The following is a 23,677-nucleotide window of genomic DNA, read 5'->3' as shown; positions in this document are numbered from 1 at the left end:
TGTGGGTTATTACTGGCACTCGTTTCCATTGATCTGTGGAATCCACGTGGCCACATTGTCATGATTACTGTGGCTGTATAATAACTGTTTCAAAATGAGGATAGTGTGACTAGCAACTTTTCTTTTTTTTCCTTTTTGTTTCATTTTCTGTTTGTGTATTTCCCTATAAATTGAGAAACTGTTTCTCTAGATCTACAAAAAAATTTTTTCATAAATTTCATAACATTTCAATAAACATATAATTCATTTTGGGGAAAACTGATATCTTTAGTGTGTTGAATCAGTTTTTCAGTCCATAAACCTAGTAAGTTTGTCTATTTAGGTCTTTTAAAAACGTTTGTATCAAAACCAAAAGTTTTTATCAGAGTTTTGTAGCGTTTGCATACAGATCCCCTACGTTTTGTTAGGTTTAGACTGCAGTAATTTTCTTTTGAGGGGAAATTATAAGTGGTGTTGTGTTTTTAATTTCAGTTTTGACATGTTCGTTGCTGACAGAAGAAACACAGTTGATTTTTGTATATGACTCTTATACTTGTGACCCTGCAAAATTCAATTATAAGTGTTGCCTTTTCTTCTGTTTCCTGGAAGAAATGGTGTAAATTGCTGTTATTTGTTCTTTTAATATTTGGTACAATTCAGCAGTGAAATCATCTGGCCTACACACAGCTTTATCAAAAAGTTCTAAAATGTTGATTCAATTCCTTTAGTAGTTATAAGACTATTCAGTGTATCTATTTTATTTGGGTAAGTTTTGATAGTTTGTTGCTTTTGGGGCATTGGTCAGTTTCATCTAAATTGTTGACTGTATGTGCCATAGAGTTGTTTGTAGTAAGTATTATCCTTTTACTGTCTGCTGGGTCTGTAATGTCTGCTGACATCTCCTTTTTCATTCCGGATGTTGGTAATTTCTCTTATCTCTTTCTGGTAGACGTGAAAATGCTTTGTTATCCATTGTGCCCATCTCTTTTAATTCATGTATATAAACTGTTTACATTTAATGTAATTATTGGTATGTTAGGATTTAAGTCTGCTATTTTATTTTTCTGTTTCTTTCTTCTGTTCTTCATTGATCTTTGCTGTCTTTCTGTGAGTCACCTGAAGACTTTTTAGTATTCTGATTAGATTGATGTATAGTGTTGATAAGTCTATCTCTTTGTATAATTTTGTTAGCAGTTACTGTACATTTGCATATGTAACTTATCACAGTCCAGCAATATCAACCTTACTCCACTTCAGATGAAATGTAGAAGCATACCATTGGATAGTTGGGATTTTGTTTCCTTTTTGTGCTAAGGTACCTGTCAAATGAGCAATTTGCCCATGTCAGATTTCCCCAAAGTGACCACTGCTATAATACCTAATTGTCCTTGATGCAATTGTGCAACTTAGGAAGTTGTATGCAGGATTTAGCAGTATAACAGTATATCATGAAGGAAAAATTATTTGGTCTGACATTGAATGCAGACTTAGACTAAAAAGACCTCATGAGCATCATTGCACTGATAATATGTTGTGCAGGTACATAACCTCCAAGAATCTGGCCAAGGACCAGCTGTAGCCAACTGAGAACTCATTTAAAAACAAAACAAGAACAGTTCTAGGAAGATGAAACTAAAAGGAGTAATTCTTTTTTTTTTTTTTTAATTTTTAAATTTAAGTTTTAGTCAACATACGGTGCAATGGTGGTTTGGTTTTAGGAGTACAATTCAGTGACTCATCACTTACATACAACACCCAGAGCTCATCACAACAAGTAGTCTCCTTAGTATCCATCACCCATCTAGCCCATTCCCCCACCCACCTCCCTCCATCAACCCTCAGTTTGTTCTCTATGGTTAAGAGTCTCTTGTGGTTTGTTTCCCTCTCTCCTCTCCCCCCACCCCATATGTCCCTCTGTTTTTGTTCCTTAAATTCCACATATGATTGAAATCATATGGTATTTGTCTTTCTCTGATTGACTTATTTCACTTAACATAATACATTCTAGCTCCATCCATGTTGTCTCAAATGGCAAGATTTATTTATTTGTTTGTTTGTTTATTGTCAAGTTAGCTAACATATAGTGTATATGGTATGCTCTCGGCTTCAGGAGTAGATTCCCATGATTCATTCTTCTTGATGGCTGAGTAATATCCCATTGTGTATATATACACCACATCTTCTGTATCTGTTCATCAGTCAACGGACATTTGGGCTCTCTCCATAGTTTGGCTATTGTTGATATTGTTGTCAGTATTGGGATGCGTGTACCCTTCCGAATCTGTGTTTTTGTATCCTTTGGGTAAAAACCTAATAGTGCAATTGCTGGATCGTAGGGTAGTTCTATTTTTAATTTTTTGAGGAACCTCCATACTGTTCTCCAGAGTGGCTGCCCCAATTTGCATTCCCACCAACAGTGCAAGAGGGTTCCCCATTTTCCACATCCTCACCAACACCTGTTGTTTCTTATGTTGTTAATTTTAGCCATTCTGACGGATGTGAGGTGGTATCTCATCATGGTTTTTATTTGCATTTCCCTGGTGATTAGTGATGTTGAGCATCTTTTCGTGTATCTGTTAGCTATCTGGATGTCTTCTTTGGAAAAGTATCTATTCATGTCTTCTGCCCATTTCTTAACTGGGTAATTTGTATTTTGGATGTTGACTGTGATAAGCTCTAGTATAGATTTTGGATACTAACCCTTTATCAGATATGTTTGCAGATGTCTTCTCCCATTATGTAGGCTGCCTTTTAGTTCGGTTGTTTGCTTTGCTGTGCAGAAGCTTTTAATCTTGATGAGATCGCAGTAGTTCACGTTGGCTTCTGTTTCCCTTGCCTTCGGCAACGTGTTTAGTAAGAAGTTGCTGCGGCTGAGGTCAAAGAGGTTGCTGCCTATGTTCTCCTCTAGGATTTTGATGGTTTCCGGTCTCACATTTAGGTCTTTCACCCATTTGGAGTTTATTTTTGTGTATGGTGTAAGAAAGTGGTCCAGGTTCATTCTTCTGCATGTCGCTGTCTAGTTTTCCCAACACCATTTGTTGAAGAGACTTTTTTCCATTGGACATTCTTTCCTGCTTTGTTGGCTATTCATTTCTGGGTTTTCTGTTCTCTTTCATTGATCTGTGTCTGTTTTTGTGCCAGTACCATACTGTCTTGATGACTACAGCTTTGTAATAGAACTTGAAATCTGGAATCGTGATGCCTCCAGTTTTGCTTCTCTTTTTCGGGATTGTTTTTGCTATTAAGGGTCTTTTGTAGTTGCATACAAATTTTGTGATTGTTTGTTCTAGCTCTATGAAAAATGCTGGTGGTATCTTGATAGGGATTGCATTCAATGTGTAGATTGCTTTGGGTAGTATAGACATTTTAACAATGTTTGTTCTTCCACGGACATGGAATACTTTTCATTTCCTTCTGTCCTCTTCAGTTTCTTTCATGAGTGTTCTATAGTTTTCAGAGTGTTAGATCTTTCACCTGTTTCATTAGGTTAATTCCTGGGTATCTTACTGGTGTTGGTGCAATTGCAAATGGAATCAATTCCTTCATTTCTTTCTCTGCCGCTTCATCGTTGGTGTATAGAAATCCCACAGATTTCTGCATGTTGATTTTATATGCTGCAACTTTGCTGAATTCATGTATCAGTTTGCACTTTTGTGGTAGAGTCTTCTGGGTTTTCTACATAGAGTACCAGGTCATCTGCAAATAGTGACAGTTTGACATCTTCCTTGCCGATTCGGATGCCTTTTATTTCATTTTGTTGTCTGATTGCTGAGGCTAAAACGTTCAGTACTATGTTAAATGGTAAGGGTGAGAGTGGACATCCTTGTCTCGATCCTAACCGTAAGGGAAAGGCTCTCAGTTTTTCCCCACTGAGGATGATGTTAGCAATGGGTCTTTCATATATGACCTTTATGATGTTGAGGTATGTTCCATCCATCCCTACTTTGTTGAGGGTTTTTATCCAGAATGGATGCGTCTATTGAGAGGATCGTATGGTTCTTATCCTTTCTTTTATTAACGTGGTGTATCACGTTGATTGATTTGCGGATATTGAACCAGCCCTATAGCTCAGGAATAAATCCCATTTGATCATGGTGAATAATTTTTTTTTAATATAATAAAGAGTAATTCTTAAAATACCTTGAAAGGTGATTGTTGTGGGTTGAATTGTTTTTCCAAAATGTTATGTTGAAGTCCAAACCTCAGGTACCTGTGAACGTCACATTATTTGGAAATAGGGTCAAGTTAAGATGAGGTCACATTGGATCGTGGTGGGCCCTAAATCCAATGACTGGTGTCTTTATTAGGAGAAGGAGGTTTGGAGATGCAGAGACCACAAAGAGGGAAGTAGGCCATGTAATGACAGCAGCAGAGATTGGAGCACTTGCTGGTATAAGCCAAGGAGCACCACGGATTAAAGCAACTACCAGAAGCTGGGAAGGATTTTCCCTTACAGCCTTCAAAGTGGGCATGGCCCCGTTGCCACCTTAATTTGAGACTTCTTGACTTCAGAATTACGAGAGAATCAGAATCTATGGTATTAAGCGACCTAGTTTGTGGTAATTTGTTGTGGCAACCCTAGCAAACTAAGAGCGACCCAAGGCAAAGTCTACTCTAAAGTTGCAGGGCTGATGAGATGTCCTGAACACCTTGGCCATCAGGACCGGCCTCACTGACAGTTTATCTGGCCTGTATCCCTCACTATAGGCGTTTCTCTTACAGACGAGTGACAGTTAGGACAACAGACAACCAGACAGATAATAGGAATGCTGAGTTAAATGCTTAGAAGCAAAATTTCACCAAAGAACAGTGCAAACTGATCAGAATTCAAAAGCCCTAGGAACGAAATAGAGACCAAACAGTGAAGGGCTCAACAGATTATTTGGAGTTCGTACTCAGCTGCTGTCAAACAAGGTGAGGTTTCTTGGGCTAGCTGAAGAACCAAGGGGGCGTCCCTCTAAGAAAATTGGACAGGCGTGCAGGTTTGGACTCGTCCTAGGTGATTCAAAGAAGGGTTAACGGGAGTGGAGACCAGTCGTGATTTGGGGCTATTTGATTGTGTACCTTGGTAATTTTCTCTCAGAGGCCGTACCTTTAAAGCCCAGCTAGAATCCTCACTGGCAAAAAAACTGTGTCAGAAGAGTGGGGGGTATAATTACATTTGGAGTGGCAGTTCCGTTGGTTCACATGTGCTCACAGAGTGGTTGTGCTCTCTCTTGGTTCATTAGAGCCGGGTGGAAATGTTACAGTCTTCCTATTAGCTGCCAAGGCCATTTTTCACTTTCTGAGGGCCCGGCCTGGAGAGAGCACATAGCACTTTTCGCCTACAGTCCCTTAGTTAAAATGCAATCGTGTGGCCACATTAAATGCACAAGAGGCTGGAAAGTAGACTTTGGCTGTGTGCTCAGAAAGAAATGTGAATCAGGTTTTACAGTTACACAACCATACTCTTCGTTTTGGGTTTTTCATGGTTGTTGTCCCTTTTAAATTATGTTTTGCCTTTGTCCCCATTCCCACTCCCGCAGACCTACACCCTCGTATATTTAACATATGCCCTTCTGATTGACCTTCTATATATTAATTTGAAGTTATGAATCTCTGAAAAATATGTGATTGCTTTGAATACGTTTTTAAATGTATATAAATGTTTGTTGTCTGTATGTCATTCTGATTATTCATTTTTTTCGCTATATGTTTTTGAGATCTATCCACGCTGATACCTGTAAACCGAATTCTTCCCTCCTGATTGCTTCAAAATACTCCATTTATTCATATTATTTCAACATTTTATTCTGCCATGTACAAAAGACAAAAATGTTTTACTAACTTAATAATGTCATATTTACTTTTTTTTATTGTTTTTAAAATTTTTAAATGTTTTTTTATTTTTTTGAGAGAGAGAGAGGGAGACAGAGTGCGAGCAGGGGAGGGGCAGAGCGAGAGGGAGACACAGAATCCGAAGAGGCTCCAGGCTCTGAGCTGTCAGCACAGAGCCTGACACAGGACTCGGACTGATGAAACTGCGAGATCATGACCTGAGCCGACATCGGACACTTAACTGACTGAGCTACCCAGGCGCCCCTAATAATGTCATATTTATTCTTTATTTTATTCTCAAATGCTCAATTTGGGCTGGGATTGCAGGGACAGCTCATCTCTGCTCCATGCGTTATCAGCTGGAGCTGGCAATGACTCAATGGGTTGGGGTCAGAATTAGCTGAAGGCTCGCCCTCTCACACGTAGTGGTCAGTGTTGGCTATTGGTTGGGACCTCAGCTGGGGTTGTTTGGTGGCACACCTATACATGACATGTCCGTGTAGCTGCACGGCTTCCCCGTAGTGCAGTGGCTCGGTTCCAAGAACTGTTGTCCCAAGAGGGCAATGCGAAGTGCATGAGTTTCTTGTGACCTTGTCTTGAAGTCACGTGGAGTCACTTCCATTGTACCCTGTTGGTTGAGGGGGACACAGGGTCTTCCCAGGTTCACAGGGAGAAGACATAAAGCCCACCCCCCAATGGAAGGAATGTCAGTGTTACATGGTTAAAAAAAAACCCAAACAAACATGTGGGAATGTGGGATGGAGTATGTTGTGGCATCTATCTTTGGATAGGACAGTCTGCCACATTTGTGAAAATAAAAAATCTGATTTGGATATGACGACATGATTTGGATACCAAGGCTGGTTAGCAAAGCTTTTTAATTATAAAAGTTATATTCCAGTATGCTCTTTCTTTTTGGACAGAGTATTAGACTGTAGTCAATAAATGCTTGCTTCCTGTATTCTTAGACTTTTATTCTAAGATTATCAACACCTTTCCCCTCCGTCCTTATTTTTTATGTGATCGATATAATGAGATCAACCAGTTCATAGGACATGATGATGAAGAATGTAATACAGAGAAATTGATTTTTTTTTTCTTTAAAAAATACATCCTATAGTGAAATGATGGCAATCATCTTTCAGGACTGACCTGCGATGAAGAGAGTACCCATTGCCCACCACTTGGTTATTTAGGGGGAAAAAGCTTAGAAGAAAGAGTAATAGCTAGTTCTCAACCTCTTTTTTTTTTTTTTTTTTTTCCTGGAGCTGCCCAGAGAATCTCTTAGGTACTGGATATTCTGATTAGATACCCTTAATGCACATGTGACTATTCTGAGCTGATGGTCTGCATCACTAGAAAGTAGGTCTGTAATTTTTGTAGTTCTCATGCTTGCTTTCTCCGATCTGTTCTCTCCTGAGACTGTTAAATATGATGGTGCTTAAGGACAACACTGCCAAGATCGCTCTACCTTTCTTAAAGAGATACAATGTGAGAAGAGTGGGGAAGCATTCTCGCAATCAGCAAGGCCAAGAAAAGGTTGTAGTTGAAATCATCCAACCCTGTGCTGATGTCTGTGTATCACTTTAGCCATTTCTCTCAATCCAGAAAAACCATGGCCAATCAGATGGCAGTGGTGATCATGGCAGCATTTCCCTTTGGGTACACAGAGTTTTCACCAACGCAGAAAGTCACTGCTTAAAAAATGTGACGTATGGTGGGCCAGTCAAGTCTGTCCCTCCTCCTCCTTGATTCTCTAGGTCAAGATGAGATCAGTCTTGGGCTTTTGTTTTATTTTGTTCGTTTGTTTGGTGGAAATTTCCAAATGTATACAAAAGTAGAGAGAACAGTATAGAGAACTCCCATGTACCCATCCCCTAACTTCAGCAGTTACCAACTCAAGGCCAGTAGGACACGCTTTAAAAATATAACCATAATATTCTACATTTGAAAGTTAGCAATTTTTGAGGCTGTTGAAACGTGCAAAGGTGTGCCATTGGAGAGAATGAAGCAAAGATACAGGTAAGTGGCATATAGCATGACAAAGGAAAAGAGCTCCAATCGCTGAAGTCTTGGAGAAGGCTCCAGTTTGGCAGGTCTCCTCTTGATGTGAAGAGCTACGCCCTGTTATTCTATCCTAATAAATCCCCTCCTCCTTTTTTTTTTTTTTTTTAACATTGGTTTGAGTTAGACTTTCGTGACTAATGTTACTGCTATCTAGATAGCTTAGTGTTACTCCTCTCCATGTTCTTTGATTTTTCGTACCACTCAGCTTAGTTTAGCAATGGTAATGCTAACAGCTACCATTTATTGAATGCCTACCGTGTGCCAGACCCTCTTACCAAGTACTTAACCTTCATTCCTTATAGGGACCCAGCGAAAACAATTATTTCCCTGTGTTGTTGATGAAGAAAAGAAGATTTACACGGCTTAGGTAGTCTGTGCTCAGGTTACACAGTTAGTAAGCACGGAACCAAAATCCTGCTCAGATCTTTCTAACCCTCGACCTCTGTTCTCACTGTGCCATGCTGCACGTGACGAACATGATTTTTATTTTCTAAAAAGCTAACCTAAGTCTGTAGCATTAAATCATGAGGTCGGCAGACCGTTGCCTCGCCTTTCTAGGCACACGACTAGACTCCTTTGCATTTAGGGTTGGCCTTGTGGTTGGGCTCTACCTTTGAAATGTGAATAGAAGAGACGTGCCCGGTTTCATGACTGGGCCCATAAAGCTTCCCGTTGGCTGCCCTCTGTGCTCTTTCTGCTTCTGCTATCTGGTTTACACTGCCGAGGGTGACCTTGGCGACCACATGTTGAAGATGGCAAAAGCTGACAGCCTGGGTCCCTGAGTGACTATGCAACAGAGCTTTCTACCACCAGTCTGAAACCTTCTGGAACTGTTTATGTGAATCATAAAGTCCTACTGTATTTAAGCCAGTGTACATTTAGGGGTCATTTCTTAGCAGCTAGCCTTCCTTAATTTTTATGTACTGTTTCGGTTATTCAGTATTTACCTGTGAGAGAGAGGGAGGGAGAAATGGATGGATGGATGGATGGATGGATGGATGGATGGATGGATGGATGGATGGATGGGATTTCTCAGCTCTGCCTAAGACATTGCAGAGGTCAAGCCCTTTCAAAAGAGCCCAATATCTTCTGGAATTACTCTGGGGTAGTGAAGGAGATAAATGAGCGGGATAATGATGGAGGAGGTAGGCACCCTGGGGTGAGCAGAGGCTTGATTCTGTTTCAAAAGGGGAATTGTGGACATGGGTGGGTCCCTTGGAGGCGGTGTGAGGGTGGGGGAATTAGGAAGTGAGAAAGGGAAGTGGGACAACAGCAAAGGCGAAGTTGGCCAGCCCCAGGCTCTGCCCAAAGGCCTGGTAATGGTCACAGAAGTGACCTTCAGGGCTCTGAAGCTGCTGGCGCCAGAATGCTCCAGACAGGAATGACCCCTGTTAGGACAGACTGTTCTCCTTTTACCATTAGCGGTTTTGAAAGCAAACGCAAGCAATGTTTTTGCACAGTGATTAAAATTGTTATAGGACAGATTAAAAAAGTGACGAGAAAGAATGAGAATGTTAGAGTTGTAGCGACTAAAATGTACTGGAAGATAAATAACGTGTGAAAAGGCAACTGGTAGGTAGGGTGGTGGTGGGGTTCTCGGAGATGGCAAGGGTAACAAGAATCATCTAGGGTTTGACTGGATCCAGCATTCTCACCCAGGAGGATATCGCCCCTAAGAGGGTGAAAATTGGTTCATGGGGGAGCAAAAAAAGAACTTGGATATTCAGTGGTTTGTGGCCCTCCAGGGGGCCATAAAGAGAAATATATCTGTGGTGTTAGCATTTCATGGTGGGAAGGGGCAATTAGGAAAAAATGTCTAAATATCTCCTTAAAGGGGTGATGATGAAAAAAAGGTTGAGGCACACTGGACTAGATGATTCCAGTGGAGGAATTCTGTTGACCATCCATGGGTCCTCCTGGGAAAATCAATTAGAAATAAGTGCATTATCTTGACGGAAGGAAAAAGACCTTACACATGGCCTAGGAATGTGGGAAATATAAAATCCACGGGGAAATATAAAAGCAGCAGTGGGCAGCTGGGCCACCCCCACAGCTGCTCAGTAGATGATCAACTGCTCCCTCCGTAAATGTCAGCGTCCAGGACGCTGGGCTGAGGGCCTGAGACACACGGGGCGATTTCCCAGACAAGGCGATAGGAGGGGACAAGGCAGGGTGCAAGTCAGGGTTCAGGAATTAACCCGCCCACCTCCCACCTTCCCGATTTGTTTTGTTTTATTCCCTTGTCTTCTGCCTCCTTCCCTGTTCTCTCAAGACGCCCATCATTCATTTTCTACAGGCTGGGGGAATCAGTAGCAATGTTAATGAGTGAAAGAAAAGAATGCTAGACGGGGCGCCTGGGTGGCGCAGTCGGTTAAGCGTCCGACTTCAGCCAGGTCACGATCTCGCGGTCCGTGAGTTCGAGCCCCGCATCAGGCTCTGGGCTGATGGCTCGGAGCCTGGAGCCTGTTTCCGATTCTGTGTCTCCCTCTCTCTCTGCCCCTGCCCCGTTCATGCGTTGTCTCTCTCTGTCCCAAAAATAAATAAAAAAAAAAAAAACGTTGAAAAAAAAAAGAATGCTAGAAACAGCCGCAGGCTGACATCAAAGAAATGAACTTCAGCCCTGTGATTGTCATGTGGAAGACCTGGAAATACACGCGAACATCTGTGAAATCAAATCAAAACGCAGACAGGCTTTTGGCCTCCCTACTCCATGTTTCCAGATATGATTTGGATGCACAGTTCCTTAACAAAATAAAAATGAAGGACCATGTCAAGTATGGGGCATGGTTCTCATCCCACGGGTGTTCAGCCGTGGAAATGGCTTCTGGCTCTAGGCTGCTTGAAAGTCTAGAGTTTGCTATCAGTCTGAAAATAGCGATGTTGTTTCAGAGGGGCTCTGAAGGATGGAAAGGAGGGCCCAGCACAGGCCACTCTTTTCTCTTGCCTTCTCCCTGGTGCTCATTAAGGAAAAGGTTCTGATCAAACAGTAAGAGTTACTACTTCTGGAGCCCTTACTACAGGTCAGGTAGTTTTAAGTGCTTTACATAGATTAATTTACTCCTTTAACCAAACAGCCCTGTGAGGGGAGTACTATTATCACAATGGGAAACTCAAGCTCCGAAAAGCTAAGTTGCTTATCCAAGGTCACACAACTACTGGTGGCACTGAGATTTGAGGCGATAGGAGCCCTGGGGCCAACTCTCTACTTGTCAGTGATGTCTTTGAGCACAAGAGTGAATGGGCTTACACTGAAATTGCTTTTGACATTACATCCTTGGTATGGAGTCTTATTTAATATTTTTAACTCTACATTCAAATTAGCATACAGTGCAACAAGGATTTCAGGAGTAGATTCCTTCATGCCCCTTACCCATTTAGCGCACCCCCCCTCCCACAACCCCTCCAGGAACCCTCTGTTTGTTCTCCATATTTAAATGGACTCTTAAAAACTGAGAATAAACTGAGGGTTGATGGGGGGGGGGGGAGGTGATGGGCACTGAGGAGGGCACCTGTTAGGATGAGCACTGGGTGTTGTATGGAAACCAGTTTGACGATAAATTTCATATTAAAAAAAGTCTCTTATGTTTTGTCCCCCTCCCTGTTTTTATATTATTTTTGCTTCCCTTCCCTTATGATCATCTGTTCTGTGTCTTGAAGTCCTCATATGAGTGAAGTCATATGATATTTGTCTTTCTCTAATTTCGCTTAGCATAATACCCTCCAGTTCCATCCGTGTAGTTGCAAATGACATAGAGTCTTCTTTAAAGAACAATGTGTCAATCAGCAGGCCTCTGGCGCAGTTGAATCCTTGGGGGGCACTGACAGGATGGACTAATTGCTTACCGGACACATCTGCCCTCTTGTGATGAAAATTATTCAAATAGGATCTTCTCCAGGTCTCTGGAATGCACCTACTTAGTCCTTTGGTCTAGTTCCGTGGTTGAAGGATGGAGGATGGGTAGCCAATAAGGAAGCTGACTCTGTAGAGTCAGACTTATGCATCTCCCAACCTTCTCCAAGATGTTCCTAGCTTTGTGACTCTCAGACAGGCTTATAAATGTGACTCCAGAGTCCTGTAACTTTTAGCACCAGGGATAAGGGGGAAACCGATTAGGCTTCCTGAAGAGTCCCAGGGATACTGAGACCCCATCTGTGTCCGTAGGGAAGGAGTTGATTTTGTTTAAGTGGCCCTAGTGGATTAGGACCAGATGTACAAGACTTGGCAGAAAGATGGCCAATTGCAGAGTGAACTGAAGGTCACAAACTATCAGAACAGAGAGGAAACAGAAGCAGACAGGCCCGTGTTCTAGTCCGTGCTCTACCGGTGACACGCCGTGTGACCTTGGGCAAGTTGCTTTTGTTTGGCACCAGTTTCCTCAGCGGTAGAGTGACAGAACTGAACTACATGAGCTCAAAATCTCAGGTGTTGCCAGGTACGTCTTTCAACATTCACCAAAGTCCCTTTCCTGATGGGCTCCCCATCACACACACATTTTTATGCACATTATGATTAGTAAGACAAGATCCACACCCATCGTCACCGGTTTTCCTCATTCATGAAGTAACTCCTACTTCTCTGGGTTGTTGGGAAGTCATTTCCATTTGATGCAGTGTTAGGGGGTCCCGTCAGACTAGGTTTGTTTGGGCAAAGCAAGGACACATATGCACAGCTATATATTTTTTTAAGTAAGGAAAACTGATTTTGAAGATACTGATGCCTATGCTGATGAATTATTATGCTGCACAGTGCCAGCTTCAAACAGAGGCTGATTTAGGGATTATTCATTCTCCCTGAAATTGTGGTGATTACCAGTGCCAGCCTGTAGCTCTGATCTGTAGCGTGGGGGTCCAGGGTCAAAGGAGACCTTACTGGCTTCACTTTACATTACAGATTATGTTCTGTAACTTCCATCTGCTTCCAGACCATTTAGTTTACCCCTAGACTTCATGGGCTGACATAGGTTAAAAAAGAAAGAAAACTTCATAGCAAAAATCTTTGATTGATAATCCTACTCCAAAGAAACAACCCTAAAGAACGTTCTACGTCCACAGAAACGTCATATGAAATAATCACCACCACAACCAGTCTGGAAGACTGGATCTCTAACATTTGGAACATAATTAAGCAAATTCTCTAACCAACAGAATTCAAACGATAATGATGAAGCCTATGTAACAATGTGGGAACATGTCTGATTGAAAGAAACCACAAACGTCCACTGTGATCATAACCATGTAATTTCCCAGAAGGAAATCCTGACGCATGGCTACAGCATGGATGGACCTGAGGACATCATGCTAAGCGAAGTGAGCCAGTTACACAGAAAGAAATGCTGTGTGATTCTACTTATATGAGGTACTTAAAATAGTTAGAATCCTAGAGACAGAAAGGGTGGCTGCCAGGGGCTGGGAAGAGGGGAGAGTAGGGAGTTCTCTCATGGGTCTAGAGTTTCAGTGCTCTAAGAAGAGAATTCTAGAGATGGATGGTGGTGATTATTGTGCAACATGACAAATATATTTAATGCCACTGAACCGTTCTCTTAAAAATAGTTAAGATGGTGGGGCGCCTGGGTGGCTCGCTTGAGCGTCCAACTTTGGCTCAGGTCATGATCTCACAGCTTGTGGGTTCGAGCCCCGTGTTGGGGCTCTGTGCTGACGGCTCAGAGCCTGGAACCTGCTTCAGATTCTGTGTCTCCCTCTCTCTCTGCCCCTCCCCCCCTTGCTCTGTCTCAAAAATAAACATTAAAAAAATTAAAAATGAAAATAGTTAAGATGGTAAATTTTATGTATATTTTACCACAATAAAAACAATTGGGAAAAAAATGTCACGAAGTAGGTAGAACGGGAACATGGCACGCAAAAATGAACTGTTACTATTGTGTTCTGTATACGCATTATCTTTAAAATTTCCTTTAATATAGCAACACTACTGCTTTCATAACAGAAAGCACTGACAGGAAAAAAAAAATCAGGGAAAAAATTTTTGAGATCTTTGGGTAGTTGTTATTTGCCCCAGGAAGTACCCAGGTAGTCATGGGAAAAACTTGTTTAACATCCTCGCACTTACTTTATAATTTGCTATTGTTTTAAAAAATTTTTTACTACAGATCATTGGGGGCCCATAACCTTTCCAGTTTTAGGTTTTAGTTTAGGTTTACGTTTTTGGCCGGTCTTGGGTGCAGTCCATTCGATTTTCAGGCTGAGGGACTTGTGCCGGGATGGCCCCTGGGGCCCCGCAGTTCTCCGAGAAGCGCATCTGTGTGGTCACAGGAGCCCCGGCCTCCTCACCAGCTTATTCCATTTGCACGAAAACTCCTCCCCATGGACCTGGGATAGTGATCCTGGTTTTGTCTTTCAACTCCAGGGCAAGCGTGGTTTTTTTTGTTTTTTTTTTTCTGTAAGTGATCAATTAATCACTAGAAATAGACATGTGGAGCACCTGGAAGTGGACCAAAATATCCGGGAGCCAAATGCTTCCAGTCTGGCAGCAGAAGGGGATGCCTGGCGAAGGCTCGAGGGCCCAGCTTGGTGTGGAGCAGGAGACGGGGGCTCCTGCTCCCGTCTCGACTGTGTGAGGAAGACCTGGATGTGCCTCCCGCTGTCTGGTGAGTGACACTTAAATGGGTAGCGCTGTTTGGGGATAACGATGAAAACTAACGGCTATGCTTTTCGCTGACAGAGCTAGACTGTTCCAAGAAGCTTGAGGTGGATTATTTTTGGACTTGACTTTGAGAACTTCCAGGCCCATATTTGACCTTGTTGGGAAGTTCCCTAAGCCCAAGCGTTGAGAAGAGAACCACCTGGGCGGTCCATCGTGAGCTGAAATGAGCAATGTCGGTCTCACGGTAACTGGCGTATACTGAGCAGGGACCCTGCGCCGGACGTTGCTGTGCTGCTTACCATGCGTCAGCACGTCTGGTCCTCACAACCACTCTGTGAGCAGTACTCTAGGATTCCCATTTTTCAAAAAGCAAATTAAGATTCCGATAGTCTTAGGTGCTGGCCCAAAGCCACCTAGTGACTTGACCTGGCTTTTTTTAGAAGTTCCAAATCAGCACAGACATGCCATAAATCCAGGTCTGAAATATGGGAACTGTCATTTCCCTAAACCAACCAAAATGTCCTGTGGGAGGAAACAGTCCTAAGTCTGTGGCTTTTTTTTTTTTTTTTCCAATTTTCAATGGATTTCTTCTTCTTGATTAGGAAAGGTCTCCTCTTCTTGTGCAGAAACTCACCAGTGAGTAATGGAGAACCTTTCCAGCAAATTAGGAGACTTGAGAAATAGAAAATCCTTCATTTACCGTTGGAAGACCAGAGCATTTCCAAATAGACTTTAAGCCAACACTACATAAATTCGAATTTCCTTAGAGGCAGCAGTTTTAATGTTGATAATCTCTAAGAGCAGTACTATTGGGTGGTTTCTGAGTAAACTTTAGACTCTCAAAAGTTTAGTTTTAGTGGTTTAATAAAACCTGAATCTGTATAGTTCTTTTAGTCGGCAAGTCTGAGGTCGAAGCACCCTGGCCATCAGCTAACCACGCTCATTCCACATCGGTTGCCCAGAATCTCTGGTAGAGACAGTCACCCCGTGAAGCAGCCACTCTTGGGTGAGTAGTCGGGTCTGGGGTGAGGGCAGAGGTGGGGGGGGAGCTACCAAAGCAGTCCCTTAGGGGGACGGCCACCACGTGGCTGAATGGCTGGGTAGGATTTTCAGAGTTAACTTCCTAAATTGTACTGGGGCTGCTGTACAAAGCCAGACTGGGCCTCCGAGAACTCAAAGGTACTGTCGGTAGGCACCCCCCTCGCTTCCCCTCTCCTGTTGGATCTTTATCTTGCCACAGTGGATGAAAGGTCCACCTGGATCTTCCCTGCAGCAGTGAACAGACCCAGAAAGGAGTCCGTGTGGAACATGGCCCGCCAGGGCCCACTAGAGCGCGGGGCGAGGGCCCAGGGGCCATATCCTAACCCCAGCCACCCCTGACCAAGTCTGTTCCTCTAAGAAGCCAGCTGTGTGGATTCACAGGTCAGATGGAGGGAAAGGCCTCAGTTACTTCCTCGGCTTTTCTTGGTCCCTCGGTAGGTGGAGAGGCCTGCGAAGGACCATACCGATGACTGCTCTGGCCTCCCTCCCCAGGCTCTTCACAGCACCGCACCCCAGGGCCCCACCCGACGCACTGGGTGTCTCTGAAGGGAGTCAGGCATGCAGTACAGGGATCCCAGGCTGAATCCCTTTTAAAAACCCCAGACTCGGGCAATTAGAAGGAGTGTTTTCAATATTTTATTAACAAATAAATGGGTAGAACAATTTCTCTGGTAATCTCACCGCCCCCCCCCCACCCCCATTTAACGTCCAGCATGTGGCCGCCATGATGGTCGGTGTGTAACCTGCTCTGCTAGCTGGGTTCTCAGCAGCCCCCTCGGCCTAGTTCAGTCATCCTCCCGAGGACTTTGGGGCAAAGAGAAAACTCCCCTCCTCAAGAGCGCGAGAGAGAGACAGAAGCTTCTGCTTGGAGGCCAGGGCCACAAAGGCAAGCCAGGCCTTATTCCTTTTGGAGGAGGGGCACAGGTTCTTCTTCCTAGGGCAGAGCACTTGTGCCCGCCCCCATCCGCTTTCCCGAGGAGGTGAGCCCAGCGTGAGAAAGCCCTGAGCGGAAACTCAACGTTACGAGGACACCACTCTTTTCTCTTAGACCTGCTAAGAGGGCACCCGGCGATCTCTGTCAGCAGAGTGAGACTCTAGGACTAAAACAAAAGCCTAGGAGGAGCCCTTGCCTTGGCAAAACCTTGGGTGGATCAAATTGCAACACTGCACAGACCTAGTAACTACAGCGGTGAGGTGAGCAGACCGTCAACCTGTCGGGGAGTACGGAGGAGGAAGAGACTATTCCAGGTAAAACACTTGGTCGTCGAGCACCTTTTCTCCAAGAAGTTTGGCACTAACTCTATACCATCAATTCTTCCATGAAGATAGCGTGACCAACTCATCTCCAGGGTCCTCAGGGCAGGCGTTTGAGCTCAGTCTTCTTCCTCTAATGTCCGATAAAGATAACCCTACACGTGCATTACGTCTCTTCATAGTGTATTTACAGTAAGTAAAACGGCCTGCCAGGCACACTCACGCCCTGCAAAATTGTAACAGCTGCTCAGGGATGCTCGTGCCCGTCACCAAGGCAGCAGGGTCCCCTGAGACTCCAAGAGGGGCGAATGCACGGGGCGGCTGGCTCTGCTAGCGGGCCGCCCGGGGCCCACACCCCGTGCACAGCAGCGGCCTCTCAGAAGCAGATGATCCGCTTCTCGTCTTGGAAGACTTTGGCCTCCTCTGGCTTTATCAAGTTTCCATTTAGGCTGTCGGGGAGAAACAAAGAACACAAAACATTAGCGGGTTGTAGGAGCCTTCCCGGGACGTGTTCCCAACACCCTCCTGTTCTTCACGTGGCCCAGAAGTTCCGGAACATGCTCCATTCAGACACTTGCTTGGTAAGATTACTCCCTTCCAGCTGTCGTCGCTCTATGAACTGGGTCTCACTGAGGTCACCAATACCCTCTAGGAGCCTGAACTTAATGACCTTGTCTCAGGCCTCGTCTGTCCCGTCCTTCACGGGCGTTTGGCTGTTCTCTCCCCTGCCTCCTTGAACCACCACATTTGCTCAGCTTGATTTCTTGCTCTCTGGTTTTCTCCTGTGTCTGCCACTCCACCTCCGTCTCCTCTCCCATGTTCTCCCGTACGTGGCCTCTAGATACTGGATTTCCTCTAGACTGGGGGCTTGGCCCTTTTCCCCAGCTGACCTCATCCCTACGTGAGTGGACCTGCGGCCCAGACCTCTCCCATGTGGCTCCACTTACTTGACATCTTCACTTGGACGCCACCCAGGGACCCTGGCTCAGTGCACGGGACCACTCTTTATCCACCTGTGCAAGGTAGCAACCTGGGGGTCGGCCTTGACCCCCTCATCTTTGTAGTCTATCACAAAGTTCTATCTTATTCCCTAAACATCCCCAGAGTGCCTCCCTGGGACCTTTCCACGTCCTCACCACCACCATGGTGGTCTGAGCGCCATCGTCTCTTCTCTGGAGCACTGCAGTGCCCTCCTGCCTGGTCTCTTTACATGTACTCTTCTGGCCTCTTCAAATCCATTTTCCTGGAGGAGCCAGAATGGTCTTTGTAATGCAAATCTGATCATATCCCTCTTTGCTTCACACCCCTCCACGACTTGCCATTGCTTTTAGGATACAGACCCGAATACGTGGCACGACCCACAGATCTCTTATGGTCTAGTCTACCCCCTCTCCTCTGCCCCCTGTTGCCCCTTCTCCCGTGCCATCTGAACCCCAGGGCCCACGGACATCTTGCCGTTTTTCAAGGGCACCAGGCCCCTTCCTGCCTCCAAGCCTTGGCATTATGCTATTCCCTCTACCGGTCAGCCAGTCAGACCTTCACATTTACTCGGCTGAATTTTGTGTAACAGACTTGGTGGCAGCGTTGGGATCTGAAGCAAACTTCCTCCGGCCTCCGGGGCCAAGGAGACCCACAGGCAGGGCGCCCTGCCAGCGCGCTTCTGAGTTCAAGGTCAGCCTCGCCTGTTTCCCCATGTTTCCGGGGTGCCACCGGGGAGTCCCTCTCCTTGCACCGGAGCTCCTGCCTTAACAGGCTTGTCAGTTTGGGTTAACGGGTCAGCACAGAGCAATGGGGGTGGGATGGGGGGCGGTTTTCACGGAGCGCCAGCCCTTACCCTTGGGTCAGCCCGCCAGTTCACGTAGGAATTCCTCCTCAGCTCCCATCCGCAGTCCCTATTTCCAGTCTGCAGTCTCCGTAGTGGAGACCAGTGGGTGGGTCCATGCTGGGAATGGCTGGTAGTAGGCATAGCCTTCTCTCTGCCAGCCCAGTCCGCGGTTAACAGGTTTTGGTTACCGCTGGCGTGTGAAGGTTTGGGTTGTTTGGTGTAAACAAAGGCTCAGCTAACGGGATCCTTAAATTTTACAGACATGCCACCTTCCAGCCCACCTGCCCATTTTATGTCTGATCACGATGGCACCAGGACATGTGACTACCTACTGAAATGGCAAAACGTTACCAAAAACCACCTAGAAGTACAATGGCCACTATGGGGAACGTTCCCATTAGGCGTGAGGGCATTTAGAAGCACATCTGAGAGCACAGGTTCCCCAAGTAAAACGCATTAGGATACCTGCGTAAATTGCTGCGTAAAGCAGCAGCTCTGAAAGGTTTCACAATTCCAAAAACAGTTTCATTAAAAGGTTAATTAAGAGATTTAGCAAGAGACTAAACACGACACCACAAATATTAGTAATGTAGGGTCTTTGCATCTGCGTGTTTGTATGTACGTTATAAAAACACGACATATTGTCCCACCTCTGGATGGCACTGCTGACGTTAATTTGTAAAAGAGCTCTAGTTAGTTGGTTTTGTAGGGGCCAAGGACAGGCTGCTCCAAAATGTGCTGCGCTGGCATCCTGAAAAAAATTTGTCGTAATGTTTTTCTTTCTTTTTGAGAGAGAGAGAGAGAGAGAGCACAAGCAGGGAAGGAGCAGAGAGAGAGAGGGAGATACAGAATCCGAAGCAGGCTCTGAGCTGTCAGCACAGAGCCCCACAGGGGGCTCAAACTCGTGAACCGTGAGATCATGACCTGAGCCAAAGTCGGATGCCCAACTGACTGAGCCACCCAGACGGCCCCATGGCATACTGATTATTTTAAATAAAACTTATTTAAGAGACAGCCTGCGCAAGAAGGGCATTCGGACCCTCCTCTGTCCCCTGGAAGCAGGAAGTAAATCTCCCATCTGAAAGATCACCCTCCCTTTACCAGGGAGGTAAAGAGACCTTATTACCAGATAGGAAATTTAGAGGCAAGAAAGCTGTATAAACACCCCTTGTTAATTTTTACTAATATATATCACACCCCAAATTCTGTCAACAATTCCTTACTAATTGGAATTCCTGAAGTTAATTGAGTTTTCTTTGTCCTGCGGATTTTTTTTATGTTTATTTATTTATTTTTTAGAGAGACAGGAGGAGACACAGAATCAGAAGCAGGCTCCAAGCTGTCAGCACAGAGCCCGACGCGGGGCCTGAACCCATGAACCGTGAGATCATGCCCTGAGCCCAAGTCGGTCACTTAACCTACTGAGCCACCCAGGTGCCCTGACCTGTCAATTCTTCATGGATTCATTTATTGTCTCTTTGTCTACAATGTAGGAAAACTGCCTGCCTTGGCCATTTTGGCCCACTGTGCACTCATAATAAAACTCTGTGGTTTTTTTCCCCTGGTTAATCTGTTTTATGCAAATTTAACTCTTAGCCCAGCTGGAAGACCTTGAAGGGTAGAGGACGAATTTCTCCTTCCCTTTGGTTGGCATTATCGGCAGGATACTAACTCACGGGACAGGTGCTTGCCTGGTATTGCTGCAGCTGAGATCCTGGGACATCTGACGTGCAGCCAGCAGAAGGTGAGATTTCTGACCACGTCGGCCTCCAGCCACCTCTGTCTGCGGGGTCTGGTGGAACGAGTGTGGTAAGGATCCTTCTGTCTCCAGATTTAGTTAGCAGGAGAAAATACTGTAGAACCAGTTCCTTGGGTGTAGCCACTTCTGGTAAAAACGTGGTAGAATACTCCTTGGCTACTGATCATTTCCTCCTGGAGACGGTCACTGTTTTGTCTGTGTCTTCCGTGTTGAGTGTCACGGAGAGGAATTATCGTAGGACAGAACACAGGTATGGGCCCTGTAAACCCGCCGCTGGGGCCCGCCTCACAGACCAGCGAGGTCCCAGTCGCATCGGACCCGTGGCCATTTACACAAACTTTGCTGTGGTTAACGCGCACATGGGGTACAGGCTGTTGCTAGGAAACATCTTGGAAGCCAAAGCCACGAGTGGTCACAAGTCAGGCACCTAAAAGCTGTTAGAGTGCTTGTCATCTAACTCAAAGAACCCCCAGTAGGGGAAATTGGTCATGGAACGGGGTAGATTAAGCAAACATCTGGGGGGCAGGGTACACTGTGAAACACCGAAGGCACATCTCTCCTACGGATTAGTTTGGCCCCAGAGACCCAAGGCGTAGGCGGGGCTGTTAATATGAATATAAGAGAATTTTGCTTTCATCTTGTTCTGTGTCCTAAGAGCTTGGCTTTGTGACCTTTCTCTGGTTTCTGTCACGTGGAGGGGGCACCTACCAAGGTGCACCGTGGTGGCCAGTCCGACAGACCAGGGACCCAGAAACACAGTTATAAGCAGTGTGCTCTGTCGGGGCCGTGCTGCCTCCCAGGAAAGTGTCAGGAGAGGTCTGAGCCCATAAGGGCCTCTGTTGCCTCAACCGCTTGCTTGTCAAGTGCTGGGAAATGCCACTCCATTAGCGTCTGCGTGTCCCAGATGAGCCTGGAGGTGTCTCACATTCTGGGGAGACGGGAGACATGGCACACGTGACCTCATTCTTCCGGCCGGCACAGTGAAGCTGTCTGCTTTCTCAGCCTGGTCCTGGAAGTAAACTTTTGGGTCACGGGGGCTGCCTCGTCTCTGCCCCTCTGGGACACACCTCTTTGGAGTTTTCGGTTAAGCCGCTTATGGTTTTGAGTTGCTACTGAAATTAGTAACATCCTATTTGTCAATGGCCAGGTACCAGATCGTTTAAATTGGCTATTGGGAAAAAAAAAAAATTCTTTATAAAAGCTCTCAGTTATCTTAGAACGGCTAGCCTTAGGGATTCCCTTGACAACATAAAAGAACAAAAATTAGACTTAAGACAGGTAAGTGTCCACCTCTGATGAAAACTCCCCTCTTAACATCCAGCCTGACCTCTAGGTTCAAAGTATAAAGGCTACTCTTTATATTTACTCCTTATATTTACTCTTTCAGTAAATGCTGAAAGCCAGAAAGTGACTTTAACAGAAGCACCAAGCACCTAGGACGACACAGGAGGGCTTAGTTTACCGTGATCGACCTCTGTCGGCCTTAGACTTTTTTGGACGATTGCCTTTGCAGATGTCTCCTGCCCCAATTCATGCCCCCCAAACGACAGGAAATCTTCTATAAAGCCTTTTTCCTCCACTTTCAGAAGATCCTACCAAATTTAGAGAAACATTAAAAAGATTTGACTATTCACCCACCTCCCCTTCACAGAGGAAAGAGATGACCAATAACATTTCTGCTTGGCCTTCTGACAAATGATCAGAGGAAGGTTGGTGTTCAGAGGCTAATAGAAGCCAAGGTTGACGTGTGTAACCGTGAAGAAGGCTTTTTGTTAAAATGCTTTGTACCATTCTGTTCATTCCCATTAATCCCCCTGATATATAGAAGCAAATTTAGGGGCACCAGGGTGGCTCAGTCAGTTAAGCCTCTGACTCTTGGTTTCAGCTCAGGTCATGATCTCACAGTTTGTGAGTTCAAGCCCCACATCGGACTCTGTGCTTACAGCACAGAGCCTGCTTGGGATTCTCTCTCTCCCTACCCCTTCCTGGTTTGCTGTCTCCCTCCCTCTCCCTCAAAAAATATATAAAAATAATTTTTATTTTTTTTTAATTTTTTTTTTTAATGTTTATTTATTTTTGAGACAGAGCATGAATGGGGGAGGGTCAGAGAGAGGAAGACACAGAATCGGAAACAAGCTCCAGGCTCTGAGCTGTCAGCACAGGGCCCAATGTGGGGCTCGAACTCACGGACCGCGAGATCATGACCTGAGCCGAAGTCAGCCCGTTAACCGACTGAGCCACCCAGGCGCCCCTAAAAATAATTTTTAAAAAAAGAAGCAAATTTAGTTAAAAAGGTGGGCCTGTCTCTTGACATTCAGGCTGGAATCTGGTTCTTTGGAATCGATCTTTGTCTTACAAATCTCTACAAAACCAGACGTGCAACTCCACAAACAAATCAAAACCCACCTATCTTTACCAATCTCCAAACCTCTTTGGCTCCTCTCAAAATTTTTGTGGACATCATCAACGGTCAGGATATTGGGACAAAATTGCCATGTACTTAAGGAAAAAAGAGTACATTTTTTCCCAGATGAATCAAGCATTTTATTTAATTATAACCAAGTACTCATGTATTCTCTCTTTAAATGCTGCGTGTAGGCAGAAATAATATTCAGGTCCATATTGAAAATACTGCCCTACCAGTTTCCAGAACATAATTCACCATTCAGGACCCAAGCTGTTGAGACTTAAAGTCACATTGGGCAGTGTACCACAGGATGCTAAATAAACAAGACTTCACCCATATCACTTTGAATTTCTTGGTATCTTGCCCTGTGTTCTATCACCCAACAGAACAATTAATTCGGCTTCCTAGAAACATTTGAATAATAGGGGCGCCTAGGTGGCTTAATAGGTTAGGCGACTGACTCTGGATTTCGGCTCAGGTCATCATCTCACTGTTCATGGGATTGAGTCCGGAGTCGGGATCCTTGCTGACAGGGTGGAGAGACTGCTTGGGACTCTCTGTCCCTCCCTCCTTCTCTCTCTGCCCCTCCCCTGCTCACTTGCTCTCTTTCTTCTCAAAATAAATAAGTAAACATTTTTTTAAAAATTAAAAAAGAAAAATTGAATAATAGTTAGATATATGCCCAATAACCCCTCCATGTTTTCAAAAGTGAAGAATGTTACTAGCGTAGAAAAAAAGAAGTCTTTGCATTCTTTCTCTGTCCCTTAATAGGTCTTTGAAATGTAAACACAGCCCACCATCGCCTGGGAGGGGAAGAGGGCTTCTTAAAATACAAACTGCTGGGGCACCTGGGTGGCTCAGTCTGTCAAGCGTCCGACTTCGGCTCAGGTCATGATCTCACAGTTTGTGGGTCTAAGCCCCGCATCG

The 23,677-nt window shown here is 44.8% G+C and overlaps 2 protein-coding genes and 1 non-coding gene across 10 annotated transcripts in view; 2 read left to right on the top strand and 1 right to left on the bottom strand.

The window, feature by feature from the left end:
* Window positions 1-20,153, top strand: part of ZNRF2 (zinc and ring finger 2) — a 144,495-nt gene extending 124,342 nt beyond the window's left edge. The window contains exons 7-9 of one of the 4 annotated variants that reach the window (XR_009260347.1): window positions 13,111-14,798; window positions 15,350-18,430; window positions 18,845-20,153. The gene's annotated coding sequence lies outside the window, so the exon portion shown is untranslated. Of the gene's footprint in view, window positions 1-13,110; window positions 18,431-18,844 lie in introns of all 4 variants that reach the window. The other 3 variants (XR_009260348.1, XR_009260346.1, XR_009260345.1) reach the window with 3 other exon arrangements.
* On the top strand, window positions 6,914-6,982 carry LOC131511263 (small nucleolar RNA SNORD2). The gene has a single exon (XR_009261456.1). It is a non-coding gene; the product is annotated as a small nucleolar RNA SNORD2 (small nucleolar RNA).
* Window positions 16,126-23,677, bottom strand: part of NOD1 (nucleotide binding oligomerization domain containing 1) — a 78,443-nt gene continuing 70,891 nt past the window's right edge. For all 5 annotated transcript variants that reach the window (XM_058724700.1, XM_058724699.1, XM_058724702.1 and 2 more), the window contains one exon: window positions 16,126-17,208. In XM_058724700.1, coding sequence (XP_058580683.1) covers window positions 17,136-17,208 — 73 coding nt within the window. In that variant the 3' untranslated portion in view covers window positions 16,126-17,135. The remainder of the gene's footprint in view (window positions 17,209-23,677) is intronic.

Source organism: Neofelis nebulosa, chromosome 4 (assembly GCF_028018385.1).
Source record: "Neofelis nebulosa isolate mNeoNeb1 chromosome 4, mNeoNeb1.pri, whole genome shotgun sequence".
Classification (NCBI taxonomy): Eukaryota; Metazoa; Chordata; class Mammalia; order Carnivora; family Felidae; genus Neofelis; species Neofelis nebulosa.
Note: the sequence above shows the minus strand (reverse complement) of the source record. Positions and strands in the feature narration are given on the sequence as shown.